This window comes from Pipistrellus kuhlii, unplaced genomic scaffold, assembly GCF_014108245.1.
Source record: "Pipistrellus kuhlii isolate mPipKuh1 unplaced genomic scaffold, mPipKuh1.p scaffold_m20_p_2, whole genome shotgun sequence".
NCBI lineage: Eukaryota > Metazoa > Chordata > Mammalia > Chiroptera > Vespertilionidae > Pipistrellus > Pipistrellus kuhlii.
The window spans coordinates 69,239,382-69,260,358 of record NW_023425515.1 but is presented as its reverse complement, the minus strand read 5'-3'; the positions used below and the strand labels follow the sequence as shown (position 1 = coordinate 69,260,358).

At 35.8% G+C, this 20,977-nt stretch overlaps 1 protein-coding gene across 1 annotated transcript in view; it reads left to right on the top strand.

Annotated features, from left to right (window-relative positions):
* Positions 1-20,977, top strand: part of ZPLD1 (zona pellucida like domain containing 1) — a 63,403-nt gene that overhangs the window by 33,997 nt on the left and 8,429 nt on the right. The window contains exons 3-7 of the mRNA XM_036446986.2: positions 3,464-3,684; positions 6,303-6,484; positions 8,271-8,343; positions 13,620-13,717; positions 15,204-15,284. Of these exons, the coding sequence (XP_036302879.1) occupies positions 3,464-3,684; positions 6,303-6,484; positions 8,271-8,343; positions 13,620-13,717; positions 15,204-15,284 (655 nt within the window). The remainder of the gene's footprint in view (positions 1-3,463; positions 3,685-6,302; positions 6,485-8,270; positions 8,344-13,619; positions 13,718-15,203; positions 15,285-20,977) is intronic.

The following is a 20,977-nucleotide window of genomic DNA, read 5'->3' as shown; positions in this document are numbered from 1 at the left end:
CAGCTAACTCCTGTTGATACATCAAAATTCAGCTCAATGCCATCTTCTCTAAGAGGCCACTTCTAACCCGTGGGTCTGGGTGAGGCTCACTTCCCATGCCACTCCACCTCTCTGCCCAGTCCTTCTGATACTGTGGGCCACATCTATCTCGCCTTATGGACTGTGATCCACTTGACAACAAGGGCCACTGCTTTGTAAATCCTCGGTGCAGTCTGTGGCTCCAGCACTGTATGTAATTGATTAATTAATTCATTGAACACTCACTGGAGCACATTGATGAATATCATAGCTTCCTGCTTTCCAGGACTTTCACTTTAATGAAAAGAGGAATATACAATACATATATGATTTTAAGGCAATAGAACAGCTTACAACAGAGTGGAATAAATTAGATTGGAAATCATGGATGTCTTTGGGAAAAGGACAATGAAATCTGAGACCTGAAGGAAAAATAGGAGTTTCTTAGACAAAGGCTGGGGGGTGGGAGGAGAATCCCAAGCAGATGAAAGAGCATATACTGAAGAACTTGTGTAGAAAACCTTTATTAGGGCTTTAACAAGGCTTGATGTAGGTTATCAAAGAATACTTCACATACAATACTATACAGTTCTCAGGGAACATCTTGAAATTTTAACATGAACATATGCTCATGCAATCATTACCCAGAATGCAATCACTACCCAGATTAAGATAGAGAACATTTTCGTTACTCCTTAATTTTTTTCTTGTTTCTTCTATTCTAGGCTGCTCCACTCCAGAATGTAACCACTCTTCTGACTTCTATCACTCTTAGTAATGCTTTTAAAGAACTGAGAGAAGTTCAGTGAAACGCATGTAGGGAGCAAGGGGGATAGTAAAGAGCGGGAATGCAGAGGCAGGTGGGCGGCAGAGCATAAGATCACAGAGAGGCTTGACGACCAGGTTCAAGATGTGGCCTTTTGACCCAAGTGAGTAAGCTATGGAAGATGTGAGCAAAGAGGTGAGATGATTGGATTCATGTATTAATGGCTGTGTTAATGAGAGGGATTAAGAATGGAAATAAAGGGATTAGCTAGGGAGTTAATGTAGTATTCCAGAATGGTAGCAAGGGCCAAGGAATATTATGAGGATGGAGAAATATCAATAGATTGAAGATATATTTTGAAGTAAGTAGGCACTCACTAAACCTTTATTAAATTTAATTCTACTCTTTTAGTAAAGAGCATCACTTAAAAACCATGTTGACATTTAAACAGTTAATGTTGCTGAAGGCTCATAGAGATGCTGTCTCAACTGGAAGTTGTAATTATTATTTTCTATGTTAATAAAGTATACTTCATAATGAATTAACTTTCTTTTTCTATCTACAAGGGAAATATTGCTTGGAATTTTCCATAATAACTACCTGAATGTTGCCTTTTGGTCATGAAAAAAAAAATTTTATTTGTTTTGTAAAGAGTTTAAAATTATTATTAAGCATAGGTATTTCCATATTGACTTATTCAGATACTCAAAATACAATTCACTTTGCCAGCAAAAAATAAAATAAAAATGAATAGAGGTTAAATACTCCAAATGAATATGCCATTGAATACCTCTACCCCTATATTAGAATTGAAGTATTTAAGGAAAATAATTCTATGCCAAAAACCCCTGAATAACATTTACTTTTTCTTAGGTGAACATCCTATCATTTAACAAAAATATTTTTAATTTGCTGCCAAGACCGGTTTGGCTCAATGGATAGAGCATGAGCTTGGGGACTAAAGGGTCCCGGGTTCGATTCCGGTCAAGGGCATGTACCTTGGTTGTGGGCATATCCCCAGTAGGGGTGTGCAAGAGGCAGCTGATCGATGACTCTCTCTCATTGATGTTTCTAACTCTCTATCTCTCTCCCTTCCTCTCTGTACAAAATCAATAAAATATATTTTAAAAATATATTTTAATTTGCTTGTATTTTTTTTTTTGAACAATCACATTTCTCTACATAGTCTACTCTGATTTTGTTTGTGATCGCAGTATGGAAACCTGATGAATGCTTTGCATTCTTTATCAAAGTGGTAAAACAGAGTGTAAAAACCCGGCAAGGTTACTGCATTAGTTTCCTAGAGCTGCCATAATGAAATGTGACAAGCGGGGTCATTAAAACATTGGAAATGTATTTTTTCACAATTCTGGAAGTCAGAAGTCCAAAATCAAGGTGTCAGCATAGCTATGCTTCTTCTGAGGCTCTGAATATAGTCCTTCCTTTCCTCTTCCTAGCTTCTGGCGATGGTTTGCTGGCAATATCTTTGGCACTCCTTGGCTTATAGAAGCCAATTCTCTCTCTTCACGTGATGTTCCCTCTGGGTTTCTGTGCCTTCACGTGGCATTCCTTAGGACACCAGTCATATTGGATTAGAGACCTCACTACTCCAGTTTGACCTCAACTAACCTACTTGTATTTGAATAACCCCCTTTCCAAATAAGGTCACAATCTGAGGTACTGGGGCTTAGGGCATCATTGTACCTTTTTTTTTTTTTTTTTTTTTTTTTTTCCTGGATGGAGGGCTCAATTCAACTTTTAACAGTTACCAAAACCAATAAAAGTAAATGCCTTTGCCTCTGGCAAGTTACCTCGCAGGACACCTCTTCACTTTCTACACATATTTCTTCATTACATGTAGAAAAATAACAAAAAAGAGATATTAAAAGCTTGTGTGTGTGTGTGTGTGTGTGTGTGTATGTGTGTGTGTGTGTGTGTGTGTGTATACCTCTACAAACCTAGAATGGATCCCATCACTTGCTAACCCCACAGTCATGGAAACTGTGCAAATTGTGTTTAACATTTCTATACCTAGTTCCTTTTATTGAGGCATAGTGATTGGCAAACTTTTCTTTGACTAGTCTATGCATATTTTTGCCATACCAGAATACTATTTTTCATTTTCTTTCTCTATTGGAATTTAATATAGGTAACAAAATGGTATTCTAATGAATGGCTTTTGTTTCTACATCCTGGGTAAGATAGGTTACTAAATATCAAAGTGCTCAACAATTTTGGCTTAGGATGGATTTTAACTGTTTTTTCCTTATGATGGGAACATTCATCATGTGGTGAGCCTTACTACTCTAGACAGGAGATCTGAATAATTCAGTTACTTTAGTTCTGAATTTCCTCAGAAATCTGATTTCCCCCCCACTAAATTCTCTAATCATTTGATAACACCCAGCCAACATTTAACACATATCCCTATGAGGTAAACAGAGATAAACTAATCCCTATACCTAAAGATCACTTCCTGAATAACTAAATCAAATATTGTTTTTCCTGGCTCCTTTTCTTCTATACCTTTCACTTTGGATTATGGTGTATTCAAATACAGGAATGAGTTGAACAGATTGAGAGGGCAAATAAATATGTCAGGGGATATTAGAGTCATTCTTGTATCCTCTACTGTGCTTTTATGACTTATATTTGTTTTTTTATGTATTTTTATTTCAGCTGAAAGAGACATCAGTGTCTACTGTGGGGTGCAGGCCATTACAATGAAGATTAATTTTTGCACAGTACTTTTCTCCGGTTATTCTGAAACAGATCTTGCCCTGAATGGAAGGCATGGGGATTCCCACTGCAGGGGGTTCATCAATAACAACACCTTTCCTGCTGTGGTTATTTTCATCATCAATCTCAGCACCTTGGAGGGCTGTGGCAATAACTTAGTGGTAAGATTCGTGTAAAATAGTGTGCTGGGTTTGAGGTCATAACTGAAAAAAAAAAAAATCCAATTCCATGAAATAACCAGAAGTTCAATCTATCTTTCAAGAGAAAATTCCAATAAAACTGAACAAATCACTTTCCTTTGCCTGCTTGAAGTGTCTGCTCCCAAACATACAATTTTATTTTTTCAAAAATAGTTTTCTTTATTGTAGCTGGGCAGTTGAGGGACCTGAGAGGGGCTGTGCTACTCTGAGCAACATTATTTTGTGTGAATGACATTGATGAATATTTCTCTCCAGTCTGTCATTAGCTACATTCCTCATGCTTTTTATGGAAGTATCTTATCATACAGAAATTATTTGTTCCAGTGCATTTGGCAATGAATCCCTTGGCCTATTGCTTCTTAGTGACCTCATTCAGAAAGAAAGATAAGGGTAGAAGGGAATTTTTAGAATTGTCTAGGTTTTTTTGTTGTTTTGTTTTGTTTAACATTGAATAATTCACACCAATGTTTTGTAAAAGAGGGCTGTCAGCATATCCAGTGTGAAATTCTCCATTGTGTGAGGCTGTCCTTTGAATTTCCTAATGCTTATCATTCCCAATCTTACCCATGAAATCCCAGTAGCACTCTTTCTAGTCACTGAGAATATCAAAACATCACTTCAAATATCTCCACCCAGAATAAGAACTACTAGTATGAGTCTATGCTGTCCCTTTACTTATTCATGCATTGAACACCAAAAATAGAATTGAATAAACCATTGGCTCTCCTGGGAATTAAAATTAATTGAAGTAAAAATGTTATGATCTGGGGAGTTACACTGAGATTCATTTTGTACTGTTATTTTTTTTTTCATTTTGCTTACTTAAATACAATATTATTGATAAATCCTAGCAAAGACAAAAATGAACTATGATGAGCAAGGTCACTTAGCCTAGTGAAGAAAGAGAAATTGGCTTTTCCTCTTCATACATTATTGTTTGGGATTATGGGGGAGGCTTGCTTATTCTAAGGGCAGAGTTTCTTAGACTTGGTGAGAGAGAACGATAGGAAAAAGAGACTTTTTTATCTCCTCCCAGGGGTTGGTTAAAATATTGTGACCATGACCATCCCAACCCCACAGCTTGAGTATTGTTGACTCTTTATTAAAAACATTTATTCATCTCTCTGAGTTGTGTGCAGAGAGGTTATGAAGTGGCCTAAGGGGCCACACCCCAAGGCTTTCCTTCACTAAGCTTTCTTTTCTGGATTAGTCTTGCCCTGGTTCCTAGAAAACAATTCAGGTGAAATTCCAGGCAAAGCACGTGTCTGTGTATTTCACAGACAGAACTGGTATGCTTAGCGAGGGGTCAGATAAGTGGTGAGAGAAGAGGAAAATCTTCTTGTTTTCTGATTTTGTCTTTGATGTCACCAGCATTGGAGTCTATTCCAAGGATAATCCTTCATGGAAAAAATTAAGTAGACTAGTAATTACTTGAATTTGAATCAAAGTGTTCATAATGATCTGGCTCTGTTCATGAATTATGAGCACATTAGCTTTGGCCATGTGCTCCTAGGTTCATATATATCTAAAGTTTATTCTGTCATCCAAAATTAACTACTACAGGTTTCCATAATATCTGCCACAAATATTTATTGAGTGTCATATAGGTATTTGACATAGTGAAAGAGGCTGCATTCCTCTATGATATTATGAAGGTCAAGAGCATTACCTTATTATGATTATTCTTAATATGGTATGGTAGTTCTTAAATTTTAGTGGGATTGGAAAGTACAGTGAAAGCAAATCAGTCCCAGGAAAATACACACATGGACTATACTTTTGGGAGTTCATGATCCCCCTGAAACCCATGTATGAACTATTGTCCTTGGAAGGAGATATTATAGAATCTGTATGTACCACAGAGGAAGACTGGCTGAGAAGATCGACTCTCAGAACATTTGTGACCTTAAATCATTTATTTAGAATTTATCTTGGGATCCCAAGATGCTGGCCTCACTGGGCTATACTGAAGATATGAAGGTGAACAAGGGTGTGTGACTCTGGCTGAGCAGACTGCCAAGTCAGGAGGCTGCTCATGCACTGTGGCCACTCCTATGATGGAGATAGACATTGCATGTTCAGGGGCAGGAGGGTGTCAGAAGTTTCCTAAGGAAGATGAGATGCAAGGCAGGAGTAGCATATGTCATGGTGAAGTGGGGAAAGAGGAGGCGGAGGGGTCCGCACAAAGCCCTGAGCAATAAGGCCCAATGGGTCTGGGGCAGTATTATTAACCAAGAGTGGGAACCTGGAGATATGAAGGTAAAGTGGAAAACAAGATCAGATTAATAGGAATCTTAAACCATGCCACAGAATTTGGAATTGTCATGAAAATTTTCAACATCTTCAGTTGCTTATTGTAGCACTATGAACATATAATCTCTTTTTTATTTATGAACTGCCTTTGGTAAATATAGTTTCATTTATTTCATACACATATAATTACTTCAAGATAGCATTATGTTTGTTTAATTTCCAATCATGATATGTTATAGTTGAAAGAGACCCTAGTAATGATCTGGTCTAATGTTTTATTTTGCATATAAAATGCTGTGATTTATAGCTATTTACCATCCCAACAGGTATCCACAGTCCCTGGAGCCAGTGCTTATGGAAACACAACTTCAGTACAAATAGGAAATATTTCAGGATACATTGATACTCCAGATCCACCAACAATCATCAGCTATCTACCTGGGCTTCTTTACAAATTTAGTTGTAGTTATCCATTGGAATACCTGGTTAATAATACACAGCTTGCTTCGTAAGTTGCATTTTATTCTTGGTGTCTCATATTGCCTTTATGTTTGAGTCATTTCTTATCCTTAAAGGAATTATAAAGATTTATAAGAATTTACTTAGAAGAATTTGTTGAGAGTAGCAAAACTAATGTAATGGCAACCCTATTAGGCCTTATCTATCTACCATCTATCTAAATTGTTATGGTACATATCAAGTATCAAAAGCTCAAGAGATAAAATATATGTTATATTTTATATACTTATTATATATATTTCCCTCCAAATTACACCTCAAACTAATCAGGTGTCTGCCTCGGGTTCTCTTTGCATCCTTCAAAATAGCCCAAGAACTTTAGGTGCTTGTGCAGTCCAGAAGGACCTGTCATATTTCCAGTGTGTAGAATATTCAGTGACTACCTTGTTGGGTTTGTATGCCTTCAGTCATTGCCATGTACTCATGCTTGTATTCTGCTGTCTCAGAATCTGAGGTGTCAACTGCCCAGATGCTGATGATTGGCAAAGAAAGGTGGCATGGCCCAGAGCCAAAGAGCTCCAGCCATAGACTGATTTCATAGCCTTTGTTTATAGTTATGTATCATTCATTTTTCCAAAAACACATATTTCAAGACAGGGTTATATCCACATACTATATAATAAAGCCTAATGTGCTAAGTGACTGGCCATCTGGTCATCTGTTCAACCAATCAAAGTGTAATATGCTAATGATATGCCAAGACCACTCAACTGCTTGCTATGAAGTGCACTGACCACCAGGGGCAGATGCTCCAACCAGTAGGTTAGCTTGCTGCTGGGGTCTGGCTGATCAGGACTAGGCGAGATGAGCAGTACACACCCTGGAGCCCTCCCATGGTCTCTCCCCAGCTGGCCAACCTCCTGTATCCCTCCCCAGCCCCGATCGTGCACCAGTGGGGTTCTTTGCCAAAACCAGTGCACCAGTGCGGGATCAGGCCAAAACTAGGTCTCCAACATCCCCTGAGGGGTCCCAGATTGCGAATTTGTGGACCAGGCTTCTAGTTACAAAATAAGCATTAAAATTTGTCAAGTATCTTTGACAAAATGGGGTGTTCTATAGAAAATCTTCCTTCTCCAATTCAGGGTTTTCTATCACAAAAATATAGTTGTTTAATCTTAGTTATAAGGAAATGTGAAGAACACATTTTGCATCAGATAAAAAACATTCATAGCCGATTTTAATGGCATAATGATGTTAAATATTTTGGTCAAAAACAAGTTTTTAATATGGAAAACAGGACAAGAAAGTCCTTGAGTCTAACAGAAACAGGTGTAGAAAAAAGCAGGTCTTACTCTGCCCACACTCTATCTCCACACTAACATACCTGAGCTCCACTGTGCATGGACATTCATTCAATTATTTAATAAGTATTTTTTATACATCAATATGTACCATGACATGTTCAAGTAATGAACAAAGTAAAAAAATAAAAAATCCTTGATCTCATGAAACTTCTAATTGAATTGATGAAAATATATTTGCATCAGATTCAAATTCTGCAAAAAGTATCATATAGGTAATGCAAAATGGGGGTAAAGATGCTTTTATAAATAAAAAAATATAAGGGACAGTTTATCTTTACTTTTGGCTATTCCTGCTGTTTTATTACCTATCTCTAGTAATTTAAACCATATACCCACTCCAACCAGGCCTTACTTAAAAATATGACAGGCCTACTTAACAATTTTATTGCCTTAAATTTAACCTTAAGGTATAGCTGGAACTTTTAGTTTGAAATTCCATCAATGTGTTTTCCCCTCCTAAATCTATTTTAGGTCCTCAGCTGCTATTTCTGTAAGAGAGAACAATGGTACATTTGTCAGCACTTTGAACCTGCTCCTTTATAACGTAAGTTGATGGGTGAAGGATGCTATTTTCTCTGCCACTGTTCTGGGGAACCATTTATTCAAATGCATTTTATATAAAAATCTACTTAAAGCCACATTAACTTTGTTATCCTTTGGTACATTTATCCATCTTTCCTACCATTTTCATATATCTTGGTAATAAAGGTGTTATAAAAATTCATTATTTCCTAAAAGTTGATAAATGACTTAAATTTATTTCATAAATGTGATTCTGCACAGTTATTCTAAGTGTCTCTCTATTTTTAAGTATTTATGTTTATTTATGTGTATGTGTATGTGTGTGTGTGTAGCCACAGTCAGGGCCAAGATTTGAAGAACAATAAATTTGTATTAAAAAGTTAAGAAAAGTCCAAATGACACTTTGCTTGAAGGCATACTTGGTTATGAATGTGTTAATATCTTTAACATGGCTTTTGATTGATGTCAATTCTGTCACATTTAAAATAATTTGGGTTGACTACATAATATTACCTAAATGTTCATCATGTAAATATCAACAGTGGCAGGAAAATATGAAAAGTACATGGATTTCTATTTATAACTCAAACATTAATCCTTTAAATGATATTTTCATGTTGATTAAAAAAATTTATTCATACATTTTAAATGCCTGATTTAAATATCAATTTTTCAATCTATCAACCAACATTTCTATAAATTATGAATCTGATTTTTACATTATTATTCATGTCATCATGGCACTGAGTTATAATTTACACAACTGATTTAAAAGTCAGTGCTTTATACTTTGAATATAATGAGCTATAAATATTGTAGTAGGACATTTTCCAAAGGCATTTTAAAAATCATGTTTATAAGTTTGTAGTCTGACACCACAGAGTTCTAAACAACAAATTAAAATCTATTGGAATGAAGATTGCTTTTGTTGGTATGATTTTCTGTCATTTCTAAACTTTCTTGTGTAAGGGGCTGCTAAGTTACTTGGTTATATAATTTCAGTAAATATGTGCCAATATCCATTCCCAATATGACCAAATGTTTATTATTATTGTGAACAATATTTTAATTTGAAAAGTTTCTATTTTGTTGATTTGTATGTATAAGCTCCTTGTGTCAAACGACTGGTGTGGATTCACTATTATTTGTTATAATTGAGTGAAACAAGAATGATAATTTCTTGTCTTAAAAAAAGTGAAAAATGTATCCACATGGCATTTTATAACCATACTAGGGGCCCAGTGCATGAATTCATGAACCTTAAAGGAAACTGTGGGCTGCAAGGCTGCAGTGGGCATAGGGGTGGGTCTCAGCCCATCCTCTGCGCCCCTGTCCAACCCCTCCTGTCTTGGCCTCTGGCAGCCTCAATCCCTCTGCTGCTCCTCGCAAGTGCTGATTGCACCAGTCCCCTTGCACTCACTGACATTGTGGAGCGATTGGGGCTGGCACCATCAGTGGGTGCTAGTGGCAGCTGCCAGCCCCGATAGCCCCTCAGGAGCAGGAGGAGTTGGAGAAGCCCTCAGGGGCAATTGGGGTAATCAGCCACTGCTTTCACCTACTGATGGTGCCAAAAGATCAGGGCTGGTGCTGGGCACCAGCAGCAGGTGCAAGCAGTGGCTCCAGTGCTGGCAGCAGGTGCTAGCACCATGCAGGACCACGGCATGCAGGAGCAAAGAATTTTCAGTGACTACCAGAGGCTTACCCTAATAACAGTGACCAGCATCCCGCCTTGGTCTGGAGTCCCCTGCTCACCTGCTCCACCATCCTGCTGTGGCTGACATCAGCCATGTTCCACACATGCCCCCTGGTGGTCAGCACATATCATAGTGACCAATTGTTCAGTTGTCCCATCGTTCAGTGTATTTGCACATTACCCTTTTATTATATAGCATATCCTGTGAATTAAACTATTTCTCATTGGAAAAGCAGAAAATAAAAATTTAGACATGATAATTTGAGGAAAACTACTGTTAAAGCCTTCCCTTTATTATTAAAAATAATGTAATAGTACCATTGCTAACTAGATATGATTTTTTAGAGAGTTTCTACAATCTTAATGCTAAACAAAAGCCTATAGTTTAGTGATAATCTTAAAATTTTAATTCCATGGTAAAAGGTAATGAATTGTTGGATATCAGATTACAGTGAAATAATAGGTAGTGCCAGAATACTTCTCATTTTTAATAACTTTGCAATAAAAATATTACTAATGATTGAATTAAAATTAAATTTAAAATTTATTTAATTACCAGTTATTTAATAGAGTTCAACCATTTCCCCCCCAAAAAAAACAACTCGTATTTTTTATTTTATTTTATTAACAGACTATTTTAAGAGCAGCTTTAGGTTTATAGATAAACTGACCCTGAAAGTACAAAGAATCCCCACAGATCTCCTCTGTCTGCAGCCAACTTCTATTATTTTGGGTAATGCTTATTACAGTTGATAAAGCAATATTGACATAATATTAACTGCAGTCCATAGTTCACATTTATGTTCACTCTTAATGTTCTATATTCTGTGGGTTTTGACAAATATCTTTGACATGTGTCTACCTTTACACAAGAGTTTCTGGCCCTAAATTACTTTAAAAAAATTAAAAAACTAACAAACAAATAGAAAAAACACACACATGGGACTATAATAATATTTGGCCAAGTTATAAGACATCAAAAAGCTAGTAATTTGTAATAGAAAAATGTTTTATTATACTTTCACTAATTAATCCCAAATCATATTTATTACTTGTTGGAAACACTAACATTTTGCTACCCAAATGTAATTTTATTATAGCACTTCAAATTAAACATTATTTTAAAACCATTAGGAGTCCTATCTTCCTATTTCACATGCAGGCTCTTATTTCTAACCTTTAAAAATGATGAAAAATTACATTATGTACTTACTACTCTTATTCTCTGGTTAGTCATTTCGAGAGGAAATTTATGCTACCCAATTGGGATTCAGTGCAATTGTTTATTTCTATGTGTTCTGGGATTCAGTAAATATTACTTAGAAAAAATTATTTATAAAAAGTAATGACTATATCGACTATCGTATTTTCATATATGTGAATTTGAGTTGATCTGTGACCTTATTTCTGTGCAATATAAGTATATCGTTTTTTCTCCTGCAAAAATAGGATCTTGTGAATTTAAATTGTACCTAATTATTAGGTGTCTTATAAGCAAATACAAAAATAGTAAATCTGAAATAATGAATGTTTTTAAAAATTGAATAAAAAACTAAAATAAATGTAATTTATTTTAGAGACAATATTGTACTCACAAGAGTAAAGGCAACTATCCAAAATAGAGAACTATCTTTTAGAAGCAATTTTAGGAGGAAAAAAAAAAAGTGACGACTCATGATTAAACTACATTATTTGCAAATGACATTGCAGTATAATATTTGTAAAGAAGTAAGTTTCTTCTGGGCAATATTGATGCAAATATAAGAGAAAAGTGCTGAATAGTTAGGAAAAAAATATTTGAAAGCTGGAAAAGGGAGGGTTTAGGATTTGGCCAGTAAGTGACAAGGACGGTGAAAGAATTCCCAACTGAAAGAACAGATGTAGAGAGAAAGTTTATTTTACTTTCCAGGATAGAAAAGGGCCAGGTCTTGCTAGTCAGTACAGCTCAGGGAAGAGAGGGTGGCCTACTCTTTTAGGCAGTGGCTGTTACTAAGCAAGGAAGGAAGGGGGATTCTGTGTAAGTTGAGCAGATACCAGGGGTTGTCTTGAAAAGTTACCATTTGTTTGCTTTCTAGGAGATAGTATCAGATGTCCTAGGAGGGTATCATATCAGTATTTCTCCCAAATCTGTAAAACAAGCTTAGATAAAAAGTTATAAATAATTTAAAAGAGGCTTGTTTAAAGGAAAGGAGAATAGGGGAACTTTCTACTAAGTAGAGATCGAGACTACTTGGTATGAATTATCCTTGTGCTGTGGAAACAGCAGGGGGAGGGGGTGCAAGAATGTAGCCTTGAGAATAACTTATCTTGCTGAAACCTGTTTGGCTCAATGGATAGAGCGTCGTCTTGGGGACTGAAGGGACCTGGATTCGATTCCAGTCAAGGGCATGTACCTTGGTTGCAGGCATATCCCCAGTAGGGGGTGTGCAAGAGGCAGCTGATCAATGACTCTCTCTCACTGATGTTTCTAACTCTATCTCTCTCCCTTCCTCTCTGTACAAAATCAATAAAATATATTTTTTTTAAAAAAGAGAGAGAATAACTTAACTTGTAGCACAGTATGAATTGAGGAGCTAACAATCATGGGTTTAGTTACCAGGTGTTTTTCATAAATTGTGGAAGGCCACAACAAAGAAAAGGAAAAGTCTTTTTTTGTCCCTACAGGGAGTCAGAAATATCATTAAATAAAAATACTACCTATCTGAAATGGCTAGAGGAGCTATTATCATTTAGCACAGAAATAAAGAAAATAAGTACAGCGCATAATCTTTCATTTATCCAGCTTATTTGGGAATGAAATAATATTCCACATGATTATAACTTTTTAAAAAGTTAAACATATAAACTATTACTGTTTTAATTTTAAAAATTCAAAATCTGTTGCTTTTTTTTCCAGCCTTTTAAAACATGTGCTCTGTATTTTTTCTTGCTTGCTTGATAACTTTGAAATTGCATAATGAATATTTACAAATTATTTTTGCTACAAAATAACAATAACTTCAGAGTTACTGAATTTGAGAGAAATAATTTACCTCCAGACAAAATGATTTGACAGTTTACAACTATAGGTCAGGCATTTTGGTAACTTGGAGAACATGTTGGTCTCTCTCTCTTTTTTTGGGGGGAGGGGGTTCTATTAAATTTAGTAATTTGAAATTGTCAGAATAGTGATTTTAGGTAAATATTTTCCAGTGTATAGAGACATTCAATCCCCATGGCAAAGGGCTTAAACTAAAGCAGATATAATTTAAATAAACTTTTTAAATAAATGAAATATTAGTTTAAGTAAACTGAATATTAATAATTGAATATGAAACAAACAAAATATTAACCATTAACTATTAACAATTAAGTATAATTTAAATTCACTTATCTCATATATTGTAAACTAGGGAAAAAAGATTTATGCATGGAAAAGAGTTTGTTACTTGGATATGGTTTAGGACAGTTTTGACAAGAACTAGGAGATTAACTAGGTCCTTTTTGGAGTTGGTTTGGTAGGTATACATTGATTTGTCCCCTTTTGGATGGCATTACTGTTTTAAATGGTAAATATACTGTTGTTAGAAAGGCAATAATGTATTGTTTATTTTTTTCATCATTAGGATTCAACCTACAGTCAACAGTTAATTATCCCGAGTATAGGATTGCCTTTAAAAACCAAAGTATTTGCAGCTGTGCAAGCCACTAATCTGGATGGCAGGTACTGTCACACTCTTATCTTTTGCTGGTTAAAACATTTTTGCTGTTTTATGAATCAGCAAAACTTCATGAATCACAAAGTTAACTCATTCCTTTCAATTTCAAAAGTACTGTCATTGCCACAATGTTTGATCATGCTACTAAACAGAAATAACAAATTACAAAGATTAAGGGGTAACACTCATTTTATGTCATTAATTGGAAAAACAACAAGTCTTCCTATAAAGAAGGAGAGGTAGTGACTGGAAGAGGGAATGGGAAATCTGAGATGCCAGAATATTCTGTTTTTGGTGTGTATTTTTTTTTCCTCCTGAAAGATGATTAATCAGATGCTATCATTTTGTGAAAACTTATGATTTGTGTGCTTTTCTATTTGTACTATGTTACTATTCAATTAAAAGGGTTTATTGAAAAATTAAAGAACTCTCCTCACAAGAATCTTGACCAAATTTGTATAAAATAATCCTCAGAAACATCTATGTAAAGAAAAACCACCAAAAAAATCATTCCATTTCCATATGATACTTAGGAAATTTAGAATGATCAAAATTCAAAGAGAATTCAAACACTAAAGATCCAATCCTCTCCTATAAAAATTTAATATGTAAATGTCTTATTTTGGGTTTCTCACATATTATTACTTAAACTTTGTATCCTGAAGATATTATTATACTTTAGAAATTTGGTTCTACATTAGTTTCTCTCTGTCTTCTTTTTTTTTTAAAACATATTTTATTGATTTTTTACAGAGAGGAAGGGAGAGAGATAGAGAGCTAGAAACGTTGATGAGAGAGAAACATTGACCAGCTGCCTCCTGCACACCCCCCACCGGGGATGTGACCGCAACCAATGTACATGCCCCTAACCAGAATCGAACCTGGGACCTTTCAGTCCGCAGACCGGTGCTCTACCACTGAGCCAAACCGGTTTCGGCTGTGTGTCTTCTTTTATTGGCATTCAATTTCCATGGACTAGTAATTTTTATAAAACCAGAGTAGAAATGAAGTAATGTATAAATGTAGGCATAGTCTGGCTTTGTGGAGGAAGGCCATATCTTTGCCTCATGGCTTTCTACTATCCATCACCACTGATTCTGGCATAATGTAGAGCGTGTAATTTACACACCGAACTCCTTTGCTGTATGTGGCATTGTAATATTCTTGTCCTCTGTTAGAGACAGTAACTTTTGGAAACAAACTACCATTCTTCACAGTGAACTTAGGAGCATCTATGCAGCTCACTTTTGGGTTTTGTTTCCTCAGGCTTTGACCGTTCAGTTGCCTTGTACACACAGCCATTTGGTGTAGGATGGCAACTTATTACAGATTTTAAAACACCTTTGAGTTTAGGAGAATGTCTTAATCAATAAGAATCTTCTGCAAATAACTAACAAAAAACTATATTTCATGGGGTAAGACAGTTGTCAATATTTACTTGCCTTACCCAAAGGAGCTGTGACTCTAGATTTTGTTTGCCTCTTCCTGCAGATGGAATGTCTTAATGGATTATTGCTACACAACCCCATCAGGGAATCCAAATGATGATATTCGGTACGATCTCTTCCTTAGGTAGGTGTCTAAAGTCCTGCATTGATAGCAAAAACTAAATTGTAGATAATTGAATTGGAAAATACAAGCCATTGATATAAATTATAGGATACTTTTATAGTTTTTAAATGTAAAGTTTTACATTTTGATCTTTTATTCCTTATAAAGCTGAAAGTATAAAAGTTGAGACCAGTTTTTAGCAGGAAATGCTGATGAGGCTATTGTTGAATGAGAGTTGCAAGTAAGTTAGGTTCATCAAAGATGCTTTATTCATGTGTAGGATATATGAGAATATTTCACTGTCTTAGCAAAAGCATGGCTAGGCTACTATTGTCAATAAGAGAAAGCCAATGGGAGGGTACTATATATTCACAGCTACACTTGACTCTTCGCAAGTCAAAAGGAGAGTAAAGTTAAAGTAATGGTCTAGATAATTTAGACCCCAAAATGCTTTTCTCCATTTATCAATATTTAATATAAAAGTATAAAATAGCCTCTTATTCATTTTTTTTGATTAGAGCCAGTAACTTCAACTTCATTCCCCAATAGACAGTGATAGAGTGAATGTAATCTAAATTTGGGAAAGGGGACATTGATCATAAAAACATTCAATCATTTCAGTTCCCTTTCAGCATTTTTATCTGATAGCAGAACAGACTTGAGAGTCAAGCAATGGCTTCTAATCATCCTTACAAAATGCACTTGGCTCAGATCAGTGCTGCTTATTGACACACGATGGGAGTAATATGATGAGAAACCAAAAGAATCTATTTTAATGGCTAATCAAGGTGAAGATGATGTTCAGAGGTTATGGTCAAACTGATAATTATATTGTATTGCTGGAAGTGTTAATTTAGGCAATATTTTTGAGAAAGGTTATCAAAATCCTTAAAAGATTTCATGTTCTTTGACTTTATGTTTACAAATTGGGAAGCATATTCTAAAATATTGATAATTTTCTAGTCTATCAGTGCTATTTAAAATGGTAAACATGGGAACAAACTGGATGTTCAGCAATGAGGAAATGGCTAGGTGAATTACAGAGATCCAGTAAATTGAGAGCTCACCCAGGCACTGCAATCATGTAATTATTTGTAAAATAGAAAAAAAAAATGATTGGTTGTATTTTACTTTCTCCCTTTCCATCTTCTTGGTGTTTCTGTATTTGAAATATATAGTTCTTAAAATTTAAATGTATTAAGTATAAAGTGAAAGAATCATATCTGATTATATGTACAGATAACTTCATTATGTTAAATATGATAGAAAGGACTGTAAGGAAATACATAAAATGTTTCATGGAGATTACTAATGCATGATGAAATTGTGGATAATTTTGTTCTGACATTTTCCTTTTTCCAAAACGTCTATAATAATCACAAATTGCCAATGTAGAATACAATTATCAGACTTCTATCTGGTATGACCCTGGCTTCAGCTTAGTTCTCAAACTTTTCAATTTTCATGTTGGAAACTATAGAAGAGTGTGGTGAGTAACTAAGAGAAATTTCCAAAATGCCATTTTCAGTAAAACTAGGAGGAAAGAAAGCCCATAGAAAACCCAAAATATGATAGTGCTAATAAAAGCAGTTAAGATTAAGAGAAAATGGTGGAATATTCTTATGAATAAACTTGAGAAACAAAGGGAAGAGAAAACTTAGCTGCACATTTACATTATTTAAAAAAAAATTGCCTGTTAGAGCCCATGAATTGGGGAAACCCTTGAGGAAGGTCATTAATATTCTACATTACCCTATGAGTCCCCAAGGTAAAAATGAAACAAACAAATAAACAAACAAGTCTGGGGATATCCAACTCTTTCATATATGAATTAGAGGCCCAGTGCATGAAATTCATGGATGAGGGCAGTCCCCTTTCCTTGATCCTGAGGATCAGGCCTAAACTGGCAGTAGGAAATCCCTCTCACAATCTGGGACCACTGGCTCCTAACTGCTCACCTGCTTGCCTGCCTGGTCACCCCTTACTGCCTCCCCTGCTGGCCTGGTTGCCCCCAACTTCCCCTCCACTATCCTGGTCACTCCTCATTTCCTCCCCTCCCTCCAGCCAGCCTGGTCACCCCACACAGCCACTGCTCAGTCATTTAGTTGGTTCTCACTAACCCCCTGCTGGCCTGGTTGCCCCATACAGCTTGCTTGTTTAGTCATTTGGTCATCCCTCACTAATACCCCTACCAACCTGGTTGCCCCAAGCAGTCTGTTCAATCATCCATTTGGTTATTTCAGTTGCGATGATTTTATATATATATATATGTATATATATCTCGATAGATTAAGGCATTTCTGACAATGTACCTATATACTACAAAAGAAATGCAAAACTGTCAGAAAAAAATTGTTAAGGATGAATTAAACTCATTAGGAAAAATATTTTCAAGTGCTGGTGGGTAGCTCAATTGGTTGGAATGCCATCCCATACACCAAAAGGTTGTGGGTTCTATCCCCAGTCCAATTGTATAGTGGAGGCAATCAACCAATGTTTCTCACATTGATATATCTCTCTTTCTCTTTCTCTCAACATATCCTTGGTGATGATTAAAATATAATAATAATAAATGTTGCCATGAAACACATAGATTTGTAATCAAATATTCTAACAATAATTTTGTTTTAAAATTTAAGAAGTAATTATATTTATGAAGATACAATCAAAAGAACTCAGGTTAGGAAGAACAGTAAAATTTAAGGTCATGAAAATGTGAAAAGGGAATTGGGAGAATTTTAGATGAAATTAAAAAAAAAATCTATTCCAAATGGAGGACATAATTAGAAGGTGTGCAAAGGAAAATAACACAGCAGACAGTATAGTGTGGGACATGGAAAATAAAAATAAGAAATTCAATTAAAAAGAAACAAATGTGAAGGAGACAATAAAAAGGTTAGAGTAGAAACAATAGAAATAATAAATGGCAAAAGGAACTAAATTCATGTAAATATGCATAATTGGAATCCCCCAAAGAAACCAACATAATAGAATAAAACAAATATTTAAAAATATAGCTCAAGAATATTCTCCTAAATTAAAGAAATCTGTACCAACATAATGAAAGGACATTGAATAATATTGAAGCTTTCACAAAATGGAAACTGGAGGGACATAGTCAGAAATATAATAAAAGTGAAGATTAATTACTAACTCTCAGGAAACTTAGTTCTGGTGGCTGATAATTAAATAAGGATATAGAAGTTTAAGTGACATAATAAATAAACTATTTATTGATAGCTAGCAATTTAAAACAATATCAGGAAATAGAAAATCACTACCACTTGGAAGTTTAAAACTTTTAAATAACATTTGGATCAGAAATGGAATTATGAATCAACATTTTAGAAAATATAAGGAATAATTAAGTTATTTAAAAAAAACATAAAATAGAGTACAAGGTACTCAAATCAAGAAAAAAGTGATAAAGTACAACTTCATAAAAACAATAATAAAAAACATGGAAATGAAGGTATAGCCCTACTAGATATTATCTACATTAATAAAAGAGAAATATGCAAATTGACCATCCCTCCGCTATGCCCACCAGCCAATCAGGAGTGAGTATGCAAATTAACCCAACAAAGATGGCAGCAGCCATGGAGCTAGAGTGAGCAGGAGGCTTGGGTTGCCCATGGTGATGGAGGAAGTCAAGCTTCCCATCTGCCCTGGCCTCCACTCAAGGAGGGGCTGGGAAAACAGCCATCAGCCCCTCACCCAGGCTGGCCAGGCACCTCAGCAGGGACTCCCCACCCTGAAGGGGGTATAGCCAGCCTGCAAACCACCACAGGCCCCTTGCCTAGGCTGCCCCATTCCCCAAGGGAACCCCCACCTTGATCTGGGGTACCCTTCAAGACAAACCAACCAGCCCCCATCCTTGCACCAGGCCTCTATCTAACTAGTAAAAAGATAATATGCTAATTAGACTGGGAGACCGAGGTAGAGGCAGTTAGAGGCCAAGAGGGGAGGGCAGTTGTGGGTGATCAGGCCGGTGAGGAGGACATTAGGGGCGATCAGGCTGGTGAGGGAGGAAGGTTGGGGGTGAGCAGACCAGCAAGGAGGGGTAGTTGTGGGTGATCAGGCTGTCAGGGGGACATTTGGGGGCGAGCAGGCTAGCAGGCAGAGTGGTTAAGGGCAATCAGGTGGGCAGGCGGGTGAATGGTTAGGAGCCAGCAGACCCAGATTGCGAGAAGGATGTCTGACTGCCAGTTTAGGCCCAATCTCTGTAAACCGACAATAGGACATCCTTTGAGGGATCCCAGATTGGAGAGGGTGCAGGCCAGGCTGAGGGACACCACCCCCCCCACCCCATGTGCAGAAATTCCATGCACCAGGCCACTAGTAGTTAATAAAAACTCTAAAAATATTAAATAAATGTGATACTATGTAAGACTAGACACATAAGCTGAGAAATAGTTCCAAAATGTAGGAATTTGCTATATGGTAGGCTGTGATATCACAAAGCAGTGGGTTAAACAGAGGTTTTTAAAATAGTGCTGGATAATGGATAACCATGAGAAAATGTAGTACTGGATCTATTGTATACTTCACTCAATACACCATAATAAACTTTACACAGATTATCAACTTAAGTATAAAAACTACACCTTTAAAAGTGGTTGAAAAATATATTAACATAAGAAATATTTTAAAACTTTGGAATATGGAAATTCTGTCTTCAACCCAAATATGAGACACTATAAAAGAAAATATTGAAAATATAACATAAAAATAAAAGTGTGTATGTGTGCTCACATGCAGACACACACACACACACACACACACACACACACACACACACACACACATACTCAAACTGTGAGGAATGTCCAAAGCCAAACAACAAATTAAAACGATATGCAACTTATAAAAGATGAAAGAATGCCCTCTTCCGAACATATAAAGAACTTGTAGGAATCAGAATGGAAAGGCCAAAAATAGAAATGTGGGCAAAGGACATAAGCAGTTTTCAGATTAAGAAACACAATGTGGCTCTAACGCATACAAAAAATGTAAATAATAATCATATGGTAGTAGTTTATTTTTCCTATCAAATAGGGGACAATCCAAGCATTTTTTCCCCATAGGCATTGTTCCTGTAGCTCTGGAGGAAAATGGGGATTTTTTTTTTTTCATATATTACTGAGGAAGTACAAAAATGTAACAATATTTATAGAGGGCAATGTAGCAAACTCTATCAATTAATCTCACAGATATATTGCATAAATACCCTGCACATGTTCAAAATGCTGCATTATAAAGGCAACCTATTATTTATTCTGTTTGTAAAAAGCAAAATACTTAAGGATACACAATTAGGTAACTAAATAAACTCTGTCAAGTGGAATACTATACAGCTGTGGATAAAGAACGAGGAGGCTCACTAAGTATTGATATGGAACGATCTTTTATGGTACATTGCTAAGTTAAAAAAAAAAAAAAGCAAGGTCCAAACATATAGATTGTGCTACAGCTTGTGCAAGAAGGAAGGAACAATAAGAATATGTTGCTTGTGCTTTTTTTTTGTACATTCCTTGGAGAACACAAGGCAAGTGGGATCACCTCAGGCAGATTTCTATGTGGATGTGACTGTGTGATTAGTATGGACAGGGTCAAAGATGGGAGGATATATATATATATATATATATATATATAATATTTTTTATTGTTACCATGTGAAATTGCCTCTAAAAATTGACAGTAATATCATAATC